The following is a 23,592-nucleotide window of genomic DNA, read 5'->3' on the forward strand; positions in this document are numbered from 1 at the left end:
TCATGGCGCTGAATATATACCCCAGCCGACCCGGCGCCCCCTCAGTTCCTTCTTGCCGGCTACTCCGACAGTGGGGACGGGGGGCGGGTTTGGAATGGATATGAGCAAGCACTCGAAGAAGAAAAGACGGTTACTCACCGTTGTAACTGTTGTTCTTCGAGATGTGTTGCTCATATCCATTCCAAACCCGCCCCCCGTCCCCACTGTCGGAGTAGCCGGCAAGAAGGAACTGAGGGGGCGCCGGGTCGGCTGTGGAGCCCCCTAGAGTGGCGCCTTCATGGCGCTGAATATATACCCCAGCCGACCCGGCGCCCCCTCAGTTCCTTCTTGCCGGCTACTCCGACAGTGGGGACGGGGGGCGGGTTTGGAATGGATATGAGCAACACATCTCGAAGAACAACAGTTACAACGGTGAGTAACCGTCTTTTTCTCAAGGACCTATTCACTTTTCATGACTCCTTGTTTTCTATCCATCTTAAGGGCAGCTGCTCCAACTGGCACATAAACCCTAATCTGGCCTCACCTCCTTCTCCACACTCCTCATTAACAGCCAAGCTCAATATAGTTTTGAAATACAGTTTAATGAGGAAAATGCTCATTTTGCACGGGGGGGAAGGAGTTTTCCATTGAGAGAGAGCTGAGTTCAAAGAAGAAATTACTTTTATTGGTGGGGGGCGCTTCTCCATTCCTCAGGAGCAGTGGGCACGGAGTGAGAGCCAAAGAGTGAGGGGACAACGAGGGTCAGAAACTGGAGCAGCCATATGTGCTGGAGCCCTGTGTATGGGGAGTTCTGAGGACAGTAGCCAACCAGAGCTCCAGGGGTTGGCATAGTGCAAATTCCTTTCCTCTGACTGGCGTTGGATGAACCTCAGCAGGGGTTTCCACCATGTGCTGTTATAGAGCTGTGGGTTAGGAACCATGCAGCCTCCTTGTGTCCCGGTGGCCTAAGGTGGTTGCTCTGCAGAAAAGTTTGGTATAAATGCAACCTGCAGACCATGAAAACATGTATATGTGCAAAGCCTTGATGACTTTGGCCAGCTGTAAATAAATAGGCCTGTCCCATTATTCCCATTATCCAGCACCTGGGGTTTGGAATGATCCAATTTCTCTCTCAGAAAACTTGTCATCAGAGATTTGAAAAAAATAGTTGATTGTTTCCATAAAAAAAACCCTACCGAGGACCAGCCACCTGGCCCCAGTCTGATACCACAGGCATCTTCAGTTTCAAGGAGGGAGGGGGGCGAGAAGCATGTGCCAGTCTACCCTTCCCACTGCTGCCTATAAAAGGAAAAACACCCAGCTAGGAGTTTTTCTTCTTATTTTGTCAATTCAAGCACTATGTGGTGGTTAATTAACAGCTGGCAAGGCCCTGCACAAAGGTTGAATACATCACTCATTTAAAGCATTAGAGCGAACAGGAGCAATACATTACTAAACTAGGCAGCCAGCAAACTTGCTGCTTCTGCCAGCCAGAGGGTGCATCCCACTCCCATATGCTCCTATATCCTGCTGCTGTCAGAAGAAATGTACAGAGAGGTTAAGTCAAATTAACTGAGCAGATGCCAAAAATCGAACAGACAACTCTTCAATGAAAACGACTCCTTCCCCTTGACTGGACTGGTGTGCTGTGATACATTCCCAAGCTCTCCCTCTGACAGCAGCAAACATTCAAACCATTCATGGCAAAGCTTATGGATTCTGGGGTCTGGCACCTAACGTCTTGAAAGAATTGAAATCCATCCCTTTTCTCCACTCTTCCAAGACTGTTTCATAATATCACTATCATTATAGCAGCGCGGGGACCAGGACTCAGCTGCACTTATGAGTCCCATAGATTAATACAGACATACTCTTTCAAAGTGAATTCTAGTCAGTCCTCTTTCCTTCTTACTTACTTACTGATATTTTGGTGAATATATAGATAAACAAATAGAGAATTGCCAGGAAGATCTGTATTCTTTTGCCACCAAAGCGTTTCTGTAAGTACTCAGGCATGGTTGTAACCTGCAGGGAAGGAGATTGTATCAGAGGAGGTAGAATACAACAACTTCCTCTAAGTAACATATAGAGGCATTGGTACAGACCTTGTGTGATTGACAAACCCTGGCCAGTTGCTGTGTCTTGGCATATCTGCTGGGAAATGTCTGTCCCTCTCAGCTCCACACTCTTACACAATGAATGGTCACCAATATTTTGCCTCTAGAGTCTGGCACAAGGTCCAGTGAGGCTACTTGATAAAGGAGCCTTCACACCCTTTAGAAACTGCAAAAACACCATCTGCTTTGTTCCCTACTTCATCTGGGAACTGTGTACCCCATGTGGTTCCCTTGGCTAGCCCTACCTAGCAGTTCTCAAGGCATCACCTGTGCCCCGACTTGGTAAAGTCAGACTTGCCCCCAGTCGCTTGGCAGTGGCTCTGGAATGTCAAGTGTCACCACAACCTCTCTCCTCATCGTTGTGTCAGGGAAGCACCATTTCCACCTGAACTCTAGCCTCTGTCCCTGAAGTCTCATTTCCGAGGAGGCACTTAGAAGTCGCTCTTGCTTTTGGCAGTGGGACATGGCATTGCTCCGATGGGTTCAACACGAGTGGGTCCTCCTGTCCCCTCTTTCATCCCCTTTCTAAACCATGTTTTTTCATTCATGAGATCTCCTGACTGATTTCCTTTCCAAGGTAAATCTTTCATGGGCTCTTCTCCTCTCAGTCAGTACATCAAGAGAAGAACACCCCTGCACGGGAGTCCTGGAACGCTGCTGCTTCGGGAACTTTTACCCGCAGCACAGGCTTTGTAGTAGGTTCAGCATTTAAAAGGATGTTAAAAAAGCAAGTCACTGATACGCATAGTGTGGCCCATTGACTTACCCCAGCTGCTATGTAAATAGGAAGAAATAGCCAGGCCAGCACCAAAACACAAAACATTCCCTAGGGAGGCAAAGGAAACACAGGTCAGAGATAGTGAAAAATGCTGCTGTCAGTTGGCTAATGCCCACGCATGCCTCTGTGTGTGTGTACACACAACTGTCCAGCTGTGACTCAAATGCCCTGTATAGCTAACAGCGATTCTCTAGCTCATGTAGTAGGTCATGGGGTTTTGGAGCTAAGGGATCTGAATTCTATTCCTGCTCTTCCTGTGAAGTTTCAAGGAGCCGCTGTATGCAGCATAGTGACAACCGCAAAGACCTACACAGGCACAGGTTTGTTACAATGCTGACCAAGGATGTAATGTTGCCCAACATCAGTGCCCCTGTATGAGCTGCAATGCCAAGCAGAGTGGAGCAGATTGAGGACCCTGACTCTGATATGTTAGATCAACCTGAACTATCCTCGTGCATTAGAATAATAAATATAAATATAATAAATATCATATCATTAATTAATATGGAAACAGCTTCTGCCTCTTACATAGCTGCAGATGGAGCCATGTGGGTGCAATACGGTAAAAGCTAGAAGGGACCAAGCCAACTTCCAATGATATCGAGAGCAGTTCCTGCAGTGCAAAACTTACGTTCCACTCATACGCCGTAGCAGCGATTCCCGACGCTGCCCCTGATCCAGCCAGGCCTATGAAATGCCCACTCCCAACATTACTAGCAAACAGGGACGCACCCACCTGCAGAGATAAAGAGGAGGCTAGTTCTGTGTATGGCATAAGGCATCGTTCTCAGACCCTGAGAGGAGCTCCTAGCCCAGCGGTGGGGGGGGTCTCAGAAGTGAGCCATATGTAAATAAATGGAGTGGACCAGTGTCTTCCACTGAACTTAGCTCGCCACTGGATCCATTCCATGTAGACTTTGCAGAGCCCCAGTTCCCACAGGCCAGACTGCAGGTTCCTCACAATCCGTGGGAACTGAAATCCCCTCCCTCCTAGCCCCTGCTGCCTTTTCTCTTCGCCCCATTCGCTCGCTGACACCGGTACTGCTGTCAGACCTCATTCCTTCCCTCCTGCTCTGTCACTCATCTGTCAGGTTACATGGAAGCAGCCCGCTTCCTAGCTGCGGCGTCACGGTCCCTTCACTGGGGAGCCTCAAAGACAAGCAGAGGGGCACGGGATGAAACAAAGAGAAACGCCAACTGATCAGTTAGCTGGTTATGGCTTTATTTACTTCATTATGATCAGCACATCCCAAATCAAACCCCTACCCCTACCAGACCAGCTAAATGCCCCTTCCTCTCCAGAGACCCAGCCACCCATGCCCCGGAAGCCCCAACCCAACGTTTAAGGAAACAGATGAGTCCTGCAAGTCAGCAAACAGGAACTGTCTTGGTGCAGGAGGTGGGGGCTGTGACAGGCATATTGTTGGATGGGAAGTGCCCCCTCCCCATAGGCTTTGGAAAAGCAGATCCCAGGCTCTCCTGTTCTGACCACAGAGAGACATGCCAGTGGGACAAAAGCACCGTTCAGTCTCACTGTGACATAGTGGACCAGGCAATTTGATGGAGACACTTACAGGCCACCAAACCATCTTTCCTCCAGCCAGGAAATAACCCTTCACCGTGCTTCGTTTTGTCTTCCACATGGACTGGGAAAGCAGAAAAACAGGACAAAAGCTTTAGAACTCTCCAAGTTCTGCTCAGAACGTTACAGAGCACAGCAGTTACCCCAGAGGGACACTCTATACTGTCATCCCCACGGGACGTGGGTGAGTTTGTTATGGCAGAAGAACCCTCAATTGCTGCAGCTACAGGATTCTGTGTGGCAAAGATCTGAAATAGTTGCTGAGAGAGGAAGGGAACTGCCACAGCGGAGAGGTTTAGGTCTGTATCACATGCAAAGTTTTTTTACAATCTCAGCTTCCTGGTTCAGTGTTTTCTGCAATAAACGTCATGATCACTCCAGATGCATGAGGAATGCACGCAGATTTGGGTCACTGATTAGGGACATCACTTGTTTCAGATGTACCTGAGAGGGACACGCAGGGTTAGACTTAGAACTCTGGACTCTCACTTTTTATTGTCTTCACTTATCATATATCACACTACATGAGTTTTGCCCCCATATCTGGAGAGAGGAGCAATTCCTGTCCAATCTCGTGGCAGCTGGGTTGGCCTTTTCCTGTGATAGAAGCCATGCCAGAAAGTTGATGTATGACCTAGTTACAGTTTAAGAGGAATTGTAGTATGCGATCAGAATCTTATTGTCAAGCCGAAATGATTTTCTGGATAGCTCTGTAGGAGCCTAACATGTGTGTTGGATTGTAGTCTACACCTCTTCCATCGAAAGATCCTCAAGTGTTTAAAAAAAAACATTGACCCTGAACAGCACTTCTAGGATCCCTAGATCTGGTTGGACAGGTGGGAAAAACACAAAACACTGTTGTGCTTTTGATTTGGTCAGTTGATGCCAGCGAAGTTAGGCCTGATGAAAGCCTTAGTAAAAAAATTAAAAAGTGCTACTTGTGCAACCATCACCTTTAAATATAACAGGACACATAAGAAAGGATCTAAGAGCATCTCCTTACCCACAATCCAACCGCCAGGACGAATACAAAGTACAGAACAAGAACAACAATGTCCACAGCCTCCAAGTTCTGTTGGGGAAATGTGTTCCAGTTGGGAGTGACAGAGGGCGGAGTGCTACCAAGGGTCTCCATTGCATCTCATACGGTTTCAGTTCCTCTCTTTCTTGATGCATTTATCTGTTGAAAAGTGGGATAGAGAGTTATAGGGACCTGTGTGGTTACGGCAGCGACGGCAGCGCAGTGAGGATGCTGCCCCCATCCTGAGTTGGGCCAGCAGGGGACGGTGTCTGAAGCTGGTGGGCGGGCTTTTCCTCTGGGCAACTCGTGTTACCTTTGTGCAGCAGCTCCTACCCTGTGCTGTGGGGAGCGGAGCAATCACTGCCAGATGGGGGGGGAGGAAAAAACGGGTGGTCTGGAGGGGCCCTGTGGCTGCAGGTTTGGCAGCACTGTATGCACTGACCTTGGAGAGAAGCCGCAGCCACAGAAATGCCTGTGAATAGCCAGAAGAAAGAATGAACTAAACAAGAGCTGAGCAATTCTTTCCATGGAAACCAGGAGAGCGGGGGTGATTGTGAACGCCCAGCATCCCGATGGTTGGTCGCTCTGTGCTACCATCAAAGGGCCCGGCCCAGATTCCAGGGAAGGACAGCGGGTGTCTTTCTGTTAGCCTTTACTCGGAGATGGACGTGGGCCCAGGAGGAGAGAATGTTTGACCCACCTCACAAGTGAGTCCAAATGGCTGGCGGCCAGGCACTGCCCGTGCCATTCCCTTACCGCCCTGCATGGCAGGAGGGGGAAATAGAAATGCAACACCAGGTGCTGAGACAATGTACCCGCAGCAGGGCGGGGGGAAGTGCGGAGGCACCAGGGATGAGCAGCAAACCTTGCTTGTGTTGCTTTGCTGCTGCCAAGCACAGCACTGACAGGTTTCAATACCTAACCAGAGGCTTCCACAAACATTCCTCCCTCTGCCTGCCACAGACCCACTCCCCAGGGAGGGGGGAGGGGATGATATATTTGTTTGTTTTCCACTTAAACAAAAGCTCTTTCTTTAAAGCCAGGCCCAGGGGGAGGTGGCACCAGAGGGTGAACAAACCACTGAGTGTCCTGGCCGGGATCTGAGAGCTCCGCTGAGTGAGCTGAGAGTGCCCTGCAATGGCCAGCTTGTGCCATGTGGAGCACGGGCACAGAGCAAAGACCTTCCAGGAGAGGTGTCCTCCCCTGGGGAACGAGCTGAACAAATCTACCATTCGGTACAACTGCGTCCCCTGCACAGGCAGAACATTTGCTCTGCAGAAGCACAGGGAAAGTCCTCTCTATGGGGCTGCTTTAGCCATAGCCAGAGAGGGGGCAACTAGAAGTGGGGAGGTTGCCCCAAGCAGCTCCCCTTCAGTTTGATGGTGGGGCTTTAACAAGGGTTTCCCAGGAGCCCCCAGGACCCCCCACCAGCGCATCACTGCCCAGCTCCCTAGTGATTTACCTTTCCTTTCCCCGCAGCTGGTTCTCTGAATGGGGACAGAGCGTCCCTTCTTCGGGGCTCGCTCTGCGCCCTTCGAACGGGTCAGGAAGCTGGACTGCAGGGCGGTCCTTTCCAGGATGGCCAGATCCAGCCTTTGCTGCTCCTCGCTCCCTCGTCACTCGCAGGCTGGAGCCTTTGGCCTCTTGTGCCCAAAATGGGGCACCGTACGATGCCGCCTGGGTGTGGGGAAAAACCGACACCCCCAGCGGGAGAGGTGGGTTGTCTCACCCAAAAGGCCCCGGAGCGTGTGCTCTGGCCCAGCGCTCAGCTCCTCTGACAAAGAGGCTCTTATTGCCTGGTGCTGTGGAAGTGAGGAGCAGACAAACAAGTTCTGCCTCAGAAAGCCCTGAGGAGGTGAGAGCCAAAAGAGCTCCTTGTCCGTGGGTGTCAGTTTCGCCACGGCCACTGGCCTCGCCCACTTACCGGTACAAGGAAACAAAGCAGCCTCTCCAGGGGACCAGTCAGCAACTACCAGTCCCAAGCATTACCTTCTCCCTAAAGAATTGCCTGGAATTGTCCCCAGCCATGCCTGTCTCTGGCGTGGCTAGTCTCTCATGCCTGGATGAGTGAAAGAACTGAGTGTGGATTCTCCACAGCTTGTCCAACATCCTCACACACTGGGGCAATGTTGCAGCGGCACCGGAGTGGGCCCTGTGGCTGCACAATGGAGTGGTTTCATCCCGTTAGCCAAATATTCAAAGGTGCCGGCTCTAGCCAGTGCCCCTTGTTGGGCTCAGTCCTCCGGCCTATCGTGCTTCAGGAGTAGCCGCATTTGGTTCATGCAGCTGGAGGAGAGTTGAAGGGTGAGCACCACTCCCAAGGGAGCGATGGTCTCTTACCTGCTTTCAATCGCCAGCGTTTTAACACATCCTACTTACTGCTACTTCTGCCTGACATGTCTATAGCCCCTTTCATGTAAAGCATTTACCACAGAATGGCCGAAATCCCAAGTGATGCCGAGCACCCACTGTGAGCTGCACATGCTTAGCACGATGCAGGAATTATGGCTTTTTGTACAGGAGTTGCTTCACCCCCAAATGCAGCTGTTTGTAGCACACAGCCAACGCTGCAGTGGTACTTCACAGCAGTAAAGAAAGGAAGTGAAGATATACATATACTCCAAGGGGAATGCCAAGGGGAATTTAGATCCTGTGGTAGGTATTTGCTTACTGGTCTTTCCATAGGATCCCCCATAGGACAGCCTGCCTGGGGGCAGGGAGAAGGTTAGTAAACTCTGATGCATCTGATTTCAAATTCTATGTGCGCCTTGAGCTAGTGGAAAGTTTGACTGTTTTGCTAATTCAGATCACAACCGAGTCTCCCGTAGTTCCCTTGGCATGAGCTGCAGTGCTTCGCTAGTCAGGGATTGTGAGCAAAGAACATCTGTGGCATTGAAATGAATCGGTTGAAGCCAACCCTTTATCGATGGCCTGGGAGAGAGGGCAGCCCATATGGGTGTCTTGTAACCCGCCGGGATTGTATCACTTCTGTTGCTTCTTAAATAGGATTTTTAAACATTCCTAATTCCTTTCACCTGCTAAAAACCCTACAGACGTGGACGGGATAAAACTGAGTCCACAACCAGAACTGAACCCACCTACTAACTGCGACCATCCCAGACTCAAGCAAGACACTGAAAAGGAACTTACCATGTTCAGCTGGGTCCCATTCTGTTCACTTGCACTAGGCACCACCGACCAACCGCCTGCCAGCCCACAGGGCAGCTTAAATATTGCCAGGGAACCAGGAATTGCCAGTGAAGCTGTTAACAGTTTCACAAGGAATGAGAAGAAAAATGTGTAAGGGGGATAGTTAAACTAATTCGCCCTAGTTACGGTTTCAGTCCCTCTCTCCTCTGGTGTGAAGTCTGTGCCATTCTCACTATCAGGGCTTGTGGGGTCAAACTCCAAAGTGTGCGACTCTCTTAAGCAATCGTTCCAGCTAAAAGGAAGATGAGTTACACTGAGGAATGGGCTCTGCCAGCCTCCCAAGATGAACTCCCCAAGCCCTAAGGGGAGCTGAAATCCAGCTCTGTATCTAAAGTCACAGCTAAGCCCTAGATCTGTAAAAAGCAGGGGGGAGAAATCCATCTCCCCTTCACCCCACAATCTTGGGGCAGGGTGAGTGCTCAGAACACAAATCCAAAATCTGGATATTAACTTCTCATCTGGATCCCAATCTGAATCTAGATTTGGGTTCTGTCTTAGGCATCATCTCTGACAGAAATATATTAAAATAAATAAACCACTAATGTCAAATAATACATGGATTAAAAATGTTAAAGAGGGACCTGAATTCTCCAAAGCACTGAGATGCTGCAGCAGGGGGTGCTATACAACTCTCTGAAATAGATACTATTGCTGGCCTCTGGCCAGGCAGGCCCCAAGCATTGCTGTGTATGCCGTTCTCAGCCAGAAGGTCCCACGGCACTACATGATGTCAGAGAACATGTTTGATTCAGAAATATCCCCCTGCTTCCAGTGCTATTCAAAACACTAGTATTAACCCATTCACGTACTTAGCCCAGGCAGGATCACTTCCTGAGGCTGTGGGTTGAAGTCAGGATTTTAAAATCTTCCATTCTCTGAGGTTATGTTTTACTGGCCTTTTAGCTGGCACGGTCTCTGTTCCACTTTGACACTGTGGTCGGTCTCTGTTCCACTTTGACACTGTGGTGACCATCATCGCCTGGGAGGATGAGAGCTCCTGGGATCCCCACTGCTTCCCACAGCGTGGCCTTGAAGAGTGGGAAAGCACTTCCCACCTGGGATAGATCTGACAAAGCTTCACAGGACTCTAGGGAACCCATCTCCTCCGTTTGGTTCACTTGTTCATTGACTGGCTAATTGAACCAGTGTTGCCAACTCTGCAAGTCTCGCCGTATTTGATCTTTCTCTTAAAGCCCCTCAGCTGGACCCAGGAGACGGCAGGAGAATCTCAGCTTTCATTTTTATAAAAAGGTAAGTCCTCACCCTCCCAGTTGTGAAGAAAGGCTTGGAAATGTGACTGGAGTGAATCCCAGAGGCTCAGAAATCAGAAGACAAAGAAAAAGCTTGTGATTTTGTCCCCCGTCACATGATTTTGAGGGCCCTGACTCATAGTTAGCAATATTTTAATTGGATTTCCTGGGATTCAATATCTGTGATTTGATAGAATCGTGTCTGTAACCAGTGACAGGCAGATCCTCAGAAAGTTCAGACTTCAGCAGCCAGATCCTTCTGCCAGCTTCCAGACTCCTGCACCTACGCACTGAACCTAGGCTGATTTTCAGCCCTTCCAGGTTGGAGCTGGGCCAGAAAATGCTTTGAGTACAGTTATTTCCTCTGGGATTTCTCTTCAATTTCCTTCACAGCATCCACCGCCATGGTATCTGAGCCCCTATCTCAGTGCATGGGACTCCAGGAAGTGCAGGGACTCTGGACCTTTAAAGGTAGCTAGAGAAGAGGTTCAGGTTTGGTCCAGTTTTTGACACAGATGGTGATCAGGTGTCATTTTATCCCAGCTACTCTGTCCACTGGGTCTCGACTGAATCAGACTCGTCTCTGCTGTGACTCCACTGAGGCTATTCCATTTTTTCTAGTGTCTCCTCTTTTGCTGCAGGAAACAGAGAAAACCTAACACATGCCAAGGTCTGAAATCGAACCTCAGCTTAGCTGGGGATGATTCTGTTCTTGTTGCAAGAGGAAGACAACATCCTAGAGCTGAGCCAGGCAGGGGAGGAGCCAGTGTCTGACACTGATCAGGAGACTGACTGCTTTGTGCCTCAGCCACTTCCGATGTCCTTACAAGAGGCGCAGGGGCGCAAAGCAGTCCAGGCACAAACTGTTAATGATTAACTGCGCAGCGCTGCAGGGGCAGCTCTCAAATGATACTTTTTTTTCTAGAGTGTTCGAGGTTATCACCAAAGAATCAACTGATCTCAAGAGCACGTGACTTAAGAGTTACGCTGAGGTACTGTGTCAGATACTAGCTGCAGTGGTGGCTTTAGGTCAGCATATTCAATGGCACTCAGTAGCTCACCTCAGCAGCATGTGTTCTCGTTCATTAAGGGCACTTTGGGAAGGGCTGCTCGGTATTTAACTGTGGTGAGTGGGCTCTTCTAGAAAGTGCCGCGGCCTCGGAATGGCCTGCTGGAATGCCGGAGGTGTGCGTGAGGCAGGCTGGGGCACCCGCTCAGCTGTCCGACTCACGTTCTGGAGGAGCCAGTCTGTTCAGCTAACAGTTGTGCAGGGCTCAGAGAGTTAGGAAGGAGGTACATTTATTTTACATGTACGTGGCACTGAGGGCTTTTTGCCATTTATCTGGGGCATTTTGTAAAACTCTTTCAAACTCAGTCTACCCTTTAGGCCTATGCTGAGGCCTCATTGTCAGATTAAACCATTACATATATGCAAAGAGCAAAAAGCCACAGTGCCTACCAGCCACCGTGATGGGAAATCTGGGAAATCAATCACATGGTTTATTTCCTGCTAATGCAAATGAAGCAATTGCCACAGGAGAGAAATCCCGTAGGGAACATGAGCTCCACCTGCTCCAATTGCCTTTGAGAGGACTGCAATTCTCTGGCTCATGCACACAGTAAATATTTACTGCTGAGCAATGTAAAATGGCAGCACTATTTCAAACCGAAACACTCCCCACCCTACTCTCTGACTGTGGAGCCACAGGAAGCTTCCTGCCGAGATAATTACGCAATTATCCCTTCTGTTCTACTGCTGCTATTGAGATGGTTAAACAAGTTAAACCTCTCCCTCACTGGGGCAATGATCTCTCAAGGGAATAAGACGGGCCATATAAAATATTCAGTCTTAAGATGTGCAGTTATAAAAGCTGCCAACCACAGAAATACACCCTCTTTATAAGACTATTGTGGAAAACCGGGGTGTGTGATAGTTTTTACCTATAATGGACTCAAATGCAGTTGGGAGGCAGACGGCAGTAGCTTTATTTTGGGGACAGCACATTGGTTTTGGGTAAAGACTGAACTGTGACTATACACATAGTCCTGTTATCAAATAAAATAACCATATCGCAGAAGTTCTGGTTCTCTGAAAATTTTCACATAAAAATACCATCTGGAAACAAAGCGATTGGAGTTTTAGCTAGTTTGTCAAGTTACAACAGGTAGCAAAGTCTATGTACAGCATTTTCATTAATGACAGTTACAAAATAACCTCAGACGGTTTAAATACATAATATGTGCTTAAAAAAAGATCAACTATACACAGTATGCAGCATTGACACACAGAATGGAGACAAATATGCATTGTCCTATCATAAATCAAGAAAAAAAACACAGCTCCGATAATGCAATGCTTGGGCAGCTGATAATACAATGCTAGAAGCTACCTGGCACTTAAAGCTGTAAAAACTGAAAACACTTGTGGAAATATACATCACTTTCTACAGCGGGGAGTTTTAAAAAGTACTGAAAACAAAGGATTTGATGCACATAAGGTCTCCTGTAAATAATGCACCAGTTGGTGATTCTCTACTCTCCGCACAGGCTGTGAGAGGACCTCTTGCTCTGGCATCAAGTGAGGAGAAGCATTTGGATGAGAAATGTTACCTAAGCTCCAGGTGTTGCTGGAGTGTTTCAAGGAGCAGGATGTTAGAGCACATCAGAGTTGAAAGGCAATGACTGCTTTTTGCACAAAATAATGCCCAACAACGTGATCGCACTGATGCTTCTTGCTGTAAGGATCTTAGCAAGCTGTATCACCTGGAGGCACATGCAGACCACAGAAGTCTAGTAGAGCATTAATCCCAGAAGGATATCTCAGATATAATTACATTTACCTACAGAATAATCAGAGGCTACCAGAGCAATGGAGCATGGTGTGTACAGTTCTGCAGTTCACAGAATACACTTGGCATGAAGGATCGATTGAATCCTACATTATGTCAGATGTTACCACAGAACTACAGGCCCTCAGTAAATGATTGAAAGGTAGAGCACATACTTGGTTTTCTGCTGGGCTCTCTGGCTAGCCTCAGAAGCTACACTGCAGGGCTTTAGCTGCTTGAAGGAATCCCACTGATTGCTAGACTTTCAGACTGCCAAGGGTTTTACACTTTCTACGGAGGCTTCAAGATGCTCAGTGAACTATGTCTCCTGGCAAGTCCATGTAGATCTGGTGAGGAAGATGTTAATTTTCTAGTAAACTGTCCAGACCCATCAGTCATTGCCACACACCTAAGCTAATATGATACAGCCAGGAAGGAATTTCAGGATGGTCCCACTGTATAAAACAACTGGATGAAATCATATTGGATCCATGTTTGGAGACAAAATGGATACACCGTGCACAATTCTGGGAGGTAGTCTCCTGACATTGGCACTGACCTTTCCCTGCTAGAGCCCAAACCCTGAAGCGCCCTGACTCAACCAGTGCGGGGTCAGTGGGAGTTCTGACCGGTAAGAGCTGTGGAAATATTAAGTGCTGGCTGGTGGGTTCGAAAGCGCTGCAGGGACTCTGAGGAGGAATTCAGCTTGACTCATCAGCGGTTCCTCCCAAGGTTCCCTGGAGAGCACTCTCCAGTGGCAGCTCCATCACCAATTCAAGGGGATTGGCATGTGCTGCCTTCTGTGCCCAAGCAGCTCTTGCTCACCAGGTAGGGGGCAGGCCCTGGCCTTGCTCTCCCTCTGACTCCTTGGGAGCAGTGCCTGTGTCCCATGGTGGGAGAGTGCTGAGCCCTTGTTACGTGGGGAGAAGAAAACTCTTTGTGCACCCACAACAGAGTCCTGGGCAGGGATCCCAGGGTTTACTACTGCCGACATATACAGATTCTGCAAAATGTAAGGGGGTTTCTACATCCCAGTGTGTCTGCAAACCTGATTCAACAATACACTGGAAATCTAGGGCACTAAACGTAAGATCCTGTAGTTAGGACTAACACAGCGTTTGTCTTAACTCTGTAACCCTGTCTCCCCGCCCCCCACATCCATCCCAGGACCCATCCATGGTGCCTTGTCACAGAAGTTATTCCTACAGTGTCCAGATTACCACCAAACAAGCCCCTTTGCCTTGGTCCATGGTTCTGATTGGTGCTAACATGACAGCAGCATATTTAGAACCAACAGGAACCAATTGCACTTTGTTGGCAATAAAGTGTTGCACCGAATGTCACCGCAAGCCCATCACCAGGCGAGGGGCGAGGTCATCCTGGGACTGCGCTGGCTTTCGCAGGCCTGCACGTCACTGAGCGCCCGCTGCAGGGAGAGAAGGAAACAAAACGAGACGTGCCATCAGGCAAAGCCAGCTCTCCAGGGACAAGGAGAATGCTTCAGACTCGCAGAAACAGGCAGGATTGAGCTCTGCCCTCAAACTGCTCCATGCACATTCTACCCAAGCCAACGAGTGGTGAGCATGAGTGGCTGAGGGCAGTAAATCCGGTTGCAGGGATGGTGCCAAGCAGAGAGAGGATCAGACCTATGCCCAACTTTCCTCTTCTACAGCAAGTTTAGTACAGGTGCAGGGGACTACACTGAGCCTCTGAGACTGAAGTCCTCTCTTCTTCCACAGAACTAGTACAGCATGCACTGTGCAAAGGCAGGTTTCCTGCGGGAGTGCTTCAGGACTGTCTTGGGAGGACTGTCTGCAAGGATACCTCTGTCTCTGCACCCTTTCCATCCTTAGCCTTCTGCTGGGCCCATTGGCAAGGGGTGCCAGTTAATGCCAAGTCTGTTGTGGAACTCGCTGTCCCTATGCTTAGACTCAAGCCCGGGATCAGTGCCCTTCACAACAGCCCATCAGATGGTAACAGCAATTGCTTCACTTTCCATCTGGTCAGTATTTGACCTGGTGACCTAGAGCTGAACGGCTCTGAAGTATCCGCCAAGTCTCCTGAGCCAGCCAATTCCTGACTTGCTTTTCTTTACAGATTTGGATTTTACTCACATTCAGAGCCAAATATTGAGTTAAAGCTAAACTAAGCCTCACTAGCAGGTGATGCAGCAAAACCCATCCCGGGCCTTTACGGTGAGGCCCCACCCATGTCTGCTGGCTCCATAGCAACGCAACTCACCTCAAACTTGCTCATGAACTCAGCAAAAATGCCAAAAAAAGATTCAGATGTGGTCACTTTGGAGTCTTCTCCAAAAAAGGACAGGACTTTGCTGAATTCCTCCATGGCCTTATGCTGCAGGCCATCCAGAGATTTTATAGTGGGATGGGCGCTCTCCAGGAAAGACTGAGAGGAGTGGTTTAAGGGAAAACTACACCATATTGTGGCAAGATCCTGAACAGATGCTGCTTATAAAGGGGTGGGTTTTCATCTACAGCTGCAATGTCAGCACAGCAACTTTGGGCTGATAAACTAGTTAAAAAGAAACCCACACACAAAAGGGAGTTTGTTTTGCAAAGGCAACATCTCTGCATCCATCTCCTACAACACAGGGAGAGACAACACCAAGAGCCTTCTGCCCACAGGGGAGTGGCTTCCCCCATGATAACTCTGCAAAGGCATGAACACTGGCAGCTCCATTGGGAGCCCTCTCACCTCTGGGTCATAAGGGTGGAGTCCATACTATGCTCTTCACCAAATGGTACCTCCTTACTAGATGGCCAGAACGCTTAACAAACACCAGGATAAAGAAAGCACATAGCGATGTTTGTGTTTTATGGAAGGATACATTCATCACAATAGCAAATTTGTCCTCCTCAGCAGCTGGCATGCTGTGGCAGGCAGTCTCTATTTCACTGATGGTGATGTGAAGGTCATTGAGATCGGCTGTTAATGTTCTCTGATTCACTGAATAAGGAGGAGAGTTTAAAACAATGTCATTAAGATAGTTCTGAGTCAGTGCCAGCTGCTGTTAAACCAAGAGCAGGGAAAGTGAGATGCATAGGTTAAAAGCAAAAGGGGCTTTACAATGTGGTCTACAGCTGCCCTCATCTTTAATGCAGAAGTTCTTCTTGTGGAGGTACATGTCCCAGCAAGTGCTCCTCCCTCTTGACCTGAGTGACCAAGCTGCATTGCATTCTGGGTGAAGCCAGACCTCCAGATGGGGACAGAGACATTCTTATTGACCTCTACCAGGTGAGTGAGCTACCCATTAACCCAGAACCCAGGTGATTGTCAGGAGGAGACATGCAGAGAACACTGGAGAGAAACTGGGTCTTGCCAAGTGCAAGAGGCCTGGGGGATTCAATGGCAGAAGAGGAAGGATAGTTATGGATCAATGAGTACTTTGACATGGGAGGGGAATTTAGTGAGTTTAGCCACAAAATGAATGGATGGAAGGAAGGATATTGACTGTTAAGGGGGGGGGGGAAGCAGGAGCTGGGGAGAAAGAATTAGTAATAAAGGCAGAGAATTATTTTAAGAAAAGCTAGGTGAAGTGAGAGCGCTGGGCAGGAATATTACAGGTGCAAACAGGCTAAGTGGAGAAAATTAAAACCTAGGGGCCTGAATCTCCTGTCTCTTACACTACACCAGTTTTATGCAAGTGCAACTCACTGACTTTGACTGAGTTACTTCCAAATATCAGGGAGAGAGAAGAGACTTAGGCCCCATGTATGATATTCAGCATGTACATACTGTATGTTGGGCCACCACTGACACAGGCGCATGACAAGCCAAAGGACCATGAGACCTTTCAATTATAACTCAGCAACACCTGATGTTCCCACTTGTGTGATGTCTGTAGTTAGAATGTGAATTCCTTGGAGCAGGGCGTGGGGCAGCTCTGCGTGTTGCTAAGGCACACAGCACAGAAACATTATTCTAAACAATCAAACGCCGGGATCTGTAATCATCACAGCCACCTTTGTCACACCTGCACACTCAGGAGGACGGGGCCTGCAGATCAGGTGTGGCTGTCAGGTCCCCAGCTTGGCTGTAATATGGCCCACAAGAGGCCTGTGTTTGAGATGCTTGTGAGCTCAGTACTGCCGCACTGGAGTTGTTCAGACATCTGGTCCTGACAGCGTGATGCCGATGAGCCATGAGAATGAACCAACCCAGCTGATGTCTGTGAATATTCAATATAACAACTGGGGCCTCAGCTTCGACGCTAAAAAGGTATGTTTTTCACCGCAGGGTAACACACACATGAACAATCCTGCCCTTTCATCCCTCTCTGTGCAGGGGTGGCCTGTTTCGGGGGGGATAGCTCAGTGGCTTGAGCATTGGCCTGCTAAACGCAGGGTTGAGAGTTCAATCCTTGAGGGGGCCACCTAGGGATCTGGGGCAAAATCAGTATTTGGTCCTGCTAGTGAAGGCAGGGGGCTGGACTTGATGACCTTTCAAGGTCCCTTCCAGTTCTAGGAGATAGGATATCTCCATTAATTTAAGAACCTGTCCAAGGCACTTTGGTTTTACCATGAAGTACATTAGGCCAGGTCAGCACTAAAGGATCTGGCTTAAAACCAGCAAAACCAAAGAAGATGCAAGGTCAATCACAACTACCACTGTATGGAACGTCTCCTTTGGGGTCTAGCGATTGCTGTACTGCCCGGTGGGCAGAGTCTGGGCTGAGTTCAAATACACCCCCTAGAGTTGGAACACTTCCCCCAAGGCATCTGAACTCAGAGCCTCCTGAGGCTGCTATGCTGGGCTGGAAATCTCACAAGAGCAGGCTCCCTTCTGAGATCTCCAATACTTCCACAGGGCCAGAAACACCAGGGGCAGAACCTTCCTTAGGGTATTATGGTATTTCTCCTCCACTGCTCACCAGGACGTGGACGGGCCGAAGCGCAGCATAAGGAGTAACTAGTATTAAAATGGGAACCAAATGTTTTCAAGCCTCAAGAATGGACCCATCTCTAAAAGGAACCTAACTAAAACCCCAGATTCAGATACCTCCGTGCTTTATGGCTCCAGCCCATCGCTAGTTCTTATTTATCCAGGCTACTTCCTATCTCTATTTGTGTCAAACTACTGCAGTTCATATGCTATGCCTAATGGTGGCATGGAACCAAGAGGGGGGCGCAGAGAGGCAAGGGGCAGGGGAGTCCTTCATTGGCCCTGTACCAGAACAGGTTTCTCTGAGGATGCTCCTTGTTTATTTACCTTTGGCAGCGAGTGGCACTGTAGGAAGGTCCTTGGCAAAACCCAGAAGTTCTGGGAAATGTTGGCTAAGCGATTTGGCAAGAATGTGCAGGAAAGTAGATTTCCCATCAACGGTCTTGGTTGTGTTCAGCTAGAACAAAGCAAAACAGGTAAGGAGATTCCTATACTGGAGGGTGGGTTTTTTACTGACCATTCAGCCTACATGTGCAGTTTCCAAATACTGCCAGAAACATTCACGCGCCCCTGCTGGGATCACTCTACACTCACGTTCACAGGAGCTCCCACCAGCAGCAGCGGCACGTTACAGATTAATGTTTAAAAGTGGTGTTTAATGTTTACACAGTATGTTAAATCCAGATTAGTGAAATGGAGAAACTAAATGAAAAGTTTCTCCACGTTGGGAGCAATGTTCCCTCTAATTTTTCCCACCCATGTGCAGATTGAATTTGGAGTCCAATATGGAGGTGATGTGTGACACATCAACTTCATATAGGTGCACATAACAGAAGTCATGTGGTGTGGGTAGGGCTGAGGGGTTCAGAATGTGGGAGGAGGCTCAGGGCTGGGACAGAGGGTTGGGGTGCAGCGGTGTGAGGGCTCTGCCTGGGGGTGCGGGCTCTAGGGTGGGGCCAGGGATGAGGGACTCAGGGCTGGGGCAGAGGCTTGGGGTGCAGGGTTGGGGAGGAGGGCTTCGACTGGGGGTGCGGGCTCTGGAGTGGGGCCAGGCACCAGGGGTTTGGGATGCAGGAGGATGCTCCGGGGCTATGGCAGGGAGAGGCGCCTCTCCCTGCTGCAGCAGCTCTGAGGCTGGGGCTGCAGGATAGGTGCCCCCTCCCCTGGCCCCAGCAGGTCCAGGCCGAGGCATAGTTGGGGGCCAGGCTAGGTTCGGGCCGGGGGAGGGGCACTCCTCCCCTGGCAGGTCCCTGGGCAGGTTCCCTGAACACCTGCATGGTGCTAAATAGAATGCTGCTCAGCTTGCAGGGAACTTAGGTTGGGGACCCTGTGAGTCTACCTCTGCCCCTGAAGCATTCTCTCTTTATGCCCCCTATGTCACCAGCACACCTGAGCTGCATGAGGGCACAGACAGACACTCAGATACTACAGTGAAGGTTGCAGTGTAAGAACCTATACAGAGTAGCAGGCTGTCTCCCAGGAGACGTCCATGGTGCCACCACAGCACCATTATTAGCTCCTGCCAACCTAGGAACCGAGTGTGAGTCTGAGACCCGCACAGGGAAGTGCACTGTGTCACTACTGACCCAGCCCTGCTTTATAACCCCTGCTTTGGTATCCCCACCCTGCCACTGACCTGCTCCCTTCAAGGGGCCCTGAAATGGCCACTGCACTCAAAAGCTGTCTTTGGAAATACATCCAGTACCCTGGTCCCTCCCTGAGCTCTCAGCATTCATCAGCATGAGAACAGCATGTGCAATGAGGACTGTTCCCATTCGCCTTACCTCGGTGAGGAAGTTGATTTTAAAGCCTGTCGTTTTATTGGTCTTGGGCTGCCCGTTGTTCAAATAGTTCCCCATTGCCAGCACAAACTGCAAAGAGAACCTCCCATGAGCGATCAGTCACCGAACCCTGCCCTGCTACTCGCCCTCCCTCCCTCTGTGCCTAATGCTGGGCTGGAGCGGACTCATCAGGAACGCAGCAGGGATGCTAGTTTTGGTGCAGCACCTGGATCACCGATTGAGAGCACCCCTGTGGGAGAAGCTGAGAAAACAAGCTTATTTCGGTGCACGCTTGGAAAGTTATGAAGGGAAACTGCAGTGATTCGTTACAAGGCATTAGACGGACGAATAAATGTTAAGGGCAAAATTCTGCCTGCTCTTTGGTGAATGCACAGTCAGTCTCTTCTTCACCCTGGCTAACCTGCACAGGAGCCCGGCACAGTCCAGGCAGAGCCCTCCCTTGAGCTCTAGGCCCCGGGGCTACCAACAGGCCAGCAGCATCCCAGCCCCACAGGGATGTGGTCAGTAAGCTGGGCTGTGGCAGGAGGTGCTGGGAGGAATGTGTGCTGCTCCTTTCAAAGACAAGTATAAGATGCACTACACCGCAGACTCAGCACCACCAATGTTCTCAATCAGCTCTGGAAACTCTTCCAACCCCACTTCTTTTCCTTCCCTAATGAGGGCTACAAAACATACCATGTTGGCCATCTCCAACAGTAGCTACCTCTGAGTAACGACTGTGCAATCATTTCAATCAAACGGTCTCCAGATATCTAAAAGATGATTATACAGAGGATGGTGATCAATTGTTCTCCATGTCAGGCTGGATATTAGGAAAAAATGTCTAACCCTAAGGATAGTTAAGCACTAGAACAGGGTGCCTCAGGAGGTCGTGGAATCCCTGTCATTGGAGGTTTTAAGAACAGGCTAGACAAATACCTGTCAGGGATGGTTTAGTCCTGCCTCAGCGCAGGAGGAATGGACTAGATGATCTCTCAAGGTCCTTTCCAGCCAGATATTTCTCTGATTCTATGAATCAGGACATATGGCAAAAGGGTCATTTCCCCCCACATCCATAACTCAGCTGAACTAATTCTGAGGCCATGTCACCTGTGGGCTGAGACAAAGCATGGAAAATGTTAGCCTAAAAAGCAATAGGGAGAGAAAGTTCTGAGTAACTGGGAAGGGAGGGAGGTGGGGAGGTAGAATGGAAACTGGAACATACCATTAACTACAGTGGCTGCTTCAAGCACATGCTATCATATTTATTAAAAATGAGTTCTCCATACAGTTTGTGGGAATACCCATCACTGTTTTAGTGGGTCTGTAAGAGCAAATAGTCTCTCTCTCAGCAAAAGCTGCCACTGGAGTTCCCAGCCGGTGTTCCAGTCTGTTGGTCTAGAGACCAAGCCAGGGAATGCAGTTCCCATGTGAATGTACAGGAACTCAGGAGACTTTCAAAGCCATTTGGGGGTCTATTATTTGCACGTTTGGTTACTGACTTGGAGGGGGCTTGCGCAGTCAGAGTTACAGACAGAGGATTGTCCTGCAGGATCTGCAATCCCGCCTGAAGTTCAAATGGGAACTAATGGCCTGTTCCATCGCATCTCACTGGCCAGCAGGCAGCTTCTTGCGTGATAGTTAATGATGTATTTGACCCCTACCTCTGTGCAGGCATGTGTGCGTGACAGATTGACTTTGGCTTGCAACTCGAGGTAGTAAACAGAATCTCCTTTATCTTCTGCAGCAGTCTCCCTTTCAGGATCAGTGCGCTTATGTTTTGAGTATGTAGGCCCTGCCCTGGGATCTGTAAGCCTGTTGTACAGGGAACTCTCCTGTTGATCCAATGCCCATGCTCTTTGCCGCAGAAGGCCAAAGGGCTTGGACGCCTCTCTTTGCTTACCCATGGAGATCTTTGAGGAGTGAATTCTTGACATGTAACCCTTTCACCAGAGCCAGGCTTTCCCTCCTTTCTGTCCCTCTGACCCTTCACAGTGGGGCTGGGCAGTTTTGGAAATAGGCTAGGACCCCCAGGGCTGAGCCTTCAATAAAGTGCTCTCAGTGCCTTTCATTAGAAAAGGCCCCTCACAGTCACTGGAAGATGATTTAGGACCTGTCATGACAAGAAGACAGAGGAGCTAAAGGAAAGTGGGGGATCCCCTTGCAGGGCCAGCTCCAGGCACCAGCCTGGGAAGCAGGTGCTTGGGGCGGCCACTCCAGAAAGGGGCGGCACGTCCAGCTATTCAGCGGCAATTCGGCGGACGGTCCCTCACTCCCACTCGGAGCGAAGGACCTTCCGCCGAATTGCCGCCGCAGATCGCGATCGCAGGTTTGTTTGTTTTGCGCCGCTTGGGGCAGCAAAAACCCTGGAGCCAGCCCTGTCCCCTTGTCATGAGTGCTAGAGCCCACCACTGGAGCTGTGTGAATTTCTCATATCTACAAGTTAATCGGTAGCCAGCTACTGGCTCCAGACGGCTAACTAGGTGTGATTTGGGTTGCTGCGAAAAGGTCATTAAGAGGATTAAACATTCATTTGGAAATGTCCTTTGTCACATCAGTGTTCTGTTTGTTTTGCCAGTTTCTTCTAAAGCATGAAACTGATAGCAAGAGGCAAATCTACAAGCCCCCCCTCCCAGTGGATTGGTCAGGAAGGCAGAGGTAGGCTGCTGCAGTCCAGAGCCAAGCTACACAGCAAGGGAAGAAGGATTTTTTCCATCTGGCAAAAAATCTTTGGCTAGCTAGCACTTCGCATTTGTCACTGTGCTGCACACCACGGCCCCTCAGATGTTCACAGCCGCTGCTAGGTTAGAGCCCACATCCTCCTGCTCCAGAGGCCACTTGAGCTAAAGGAGAATCTCTTAGGCTCTGTAAGCCCACATACAGCCAACCATTCTGCTGCTGAGTTAACATGCAGCCAGCTGTCAATTCTACCGGAGCCCAGGGTTGGTCCTTGATGGAATAAACCAACAGCCTGGATTGGATCAGCGTGTGCACTAACTCTCTCCCCACCCTTACACCGTACATGCATTCCAGAGGAGGGTGGCAATGGATCCTCTGAAGCCCAAAATGCTGCCGTAGAACCAGGAGGCCCAACACCTGGATGCAATATGTGGCCTCCCATCTCCAGGGCACAGAATGGAGAAAAAGAGTGAAAAGAAATAACTGCAGGAGTTCAATGAAGCTTAAAAAGAAATCGACCTGCTCCCCATAACTCCTCTGCATTTCTCCTTCTAGAAGGGCCAGAATTACACACTAGCAAAACGAAGCCTGCTGCTGCTTGGGGCTTTGCTCTTTCATGGTCCGTGCAAGCTCTGCCACGCATGGGTCAGACCTATCTCCTCAGCAGTGAAACCAGGGGAGAAGGAAACAACCCACCCGCAGCTCTCCCCTCTGGGCCTTAAAAAACATGAGGGTGGCCCTATCTTGAAGGAACTTCTGGACAGCTCAGTAGCTACAGACACTGCCTCACCTACTGTGGCAAGTGGAAGGCCTTAGAGAGAGTACAATTTCCACCTGTCTTGTGATGCCCCAGCAGGCTAAAGCAACACCAGCACCGATCCAAGGATGCTGATGGGCTGGAGGGAGCCCTCAACAAGCTGGTACAGACTGTGCGTGCTTCGCTGGGTGGCGAACGCTGGATGCCCCCCAATGGCTATTACTGGCAATGAGGTTTGTTCTCTGACCTCTAAGATCTTAGCCAGTTTCTTGCTGCTTTTCAGCTCCAGGGAAGCCTTGCAGATACACTCATAGCTGGCTCTGATCTCCTCTGCCTTCTCCTGCAGGGTGGTCTTGCAGTAAAGGCTGCGTAGCCGGGTTTTATATTCTGGTACTGATAACATCTGAGAAAAAAAGGAGCAACAAATTACTGGGATCACCGTTGATTAACTCCCTTCCCTCCCACTTAACATGCAGTGTTCCCCTTAATGCAGAATTTCCCTCTACTGTGAAATAATGCTTGCCTGCCCTCTCTCAGGTATCACTGGGTGGCAACTGTGGGTAGCTGCTGATGTTTTTAATCAGCAATAGCTTTTAACTCACTACCACAGACTGGGTTCAATGCCAGTATCCACAAGAGAGTCTATCACTAGGAAGAAACTCACAGCTGGGCAAAATTGCACAATCAAAGCTCAAGCTCAATTGTTTG

At 49.5% G+C, this 23,592-nt stretch overlaps 2 protein-coding genes across 9 annotated transcripts in view; both read right to left on the reverse strand.

Annotated features, from left to right (window-relative positions):
- The window catches only part of SLC5A11 (solute carrier family 5 member 11), a 24,954-nt gene extending 16,063 nt beyond the window's left edge, over positions 1-8,891 (reverse strand). Inside the window, exons 1-6 of one of the 5 annotated variants that reach the window (XM_034784244.1) lie at positions 8,628-8,891; positions 5,460-5,636; positions 4,449-4,520; positions 3,506-3,610; positions 2,863-2,922; positions 1,900-2,004 (exon numbers count right to left, since the gene is read on the reverse strand). In XM_034784244.1, the coding sequence (XP_034640135.1) occupies positions 1,900-2,004; positions 2,863-2,922; positions 3,506-3,610; positions 4,449-4,520; positions 5,460-5,591 (474 nt within the window). In that variant the 5' untranslated portion in view covers positions 5,592-5,636; positions 8,628-8,891. Of the gene's footprint in view, positions 1-1,899; positions 2,005-2,862; positions 2,923-3,505; positions 4,521-5,459; positions 5,637-5,919; positions 6,917-6,939 lie in introns of those variants that run through there. The other 4 variants (XM_034784245.1, XM_034784246.1, XM_034784248.1 and 1 more) reach the window with 4 other exon arrangements.
- A 3,016-nt stretch (positions 8,892-11,907) lies between these two features.
- Positions 11,908-23,592, reverse strand: part of GRID2IP (Grid2 interacting protein) — a 102,287-nt gene continuing 90,602 nt past the window's right edge. For all 4 annotated transcript variants that reach the window (XM_034784234.1, XM_034784233.1, XM_034784235.1 and 1 more), the window contains 6 exons: positions 23,132-23,287; positions 19,452-19,538; positions 17,995-18,124; positions 15,614-15,732; positions 15,007-15,171; positions 11,908-14,191 (listed from right to left, as the gene is read on the reverse strand). In XM_034784234.1, the coding sequence (XP_034640125.1) occupies positions 14,120-14,191; positions 15,007-15,171; positions 15,614-15,732; positions 17,995-18,124; positions 19,452-19,538; positions 23,132-23,287 (729 nt within the window). In that variant the 3' untranslated portion in view covers positions 11,908-14,119. The remainder of the gene's footprint in view (positions 14,192-15,006; positions 15,172-15,613; positions 15,733-17,994; positions 18,125-19,451; positions 19,539-23,131; positions 23,288-23,592) is intronic.

The sequence above is a fragment of the Trachemys scripta genome, chromosome 10, assembly GCF_013100865.1.
Source record: "Trachemys scripta elegans isolate TJP31775 chromosome 10, CAS_Tse_1.0, whole genome shotgun sequence".
NCBI lineage: Eukaryota > Metazoa > Chordata > Testudines > Emydidae > Trachemys > Trachemys scripta.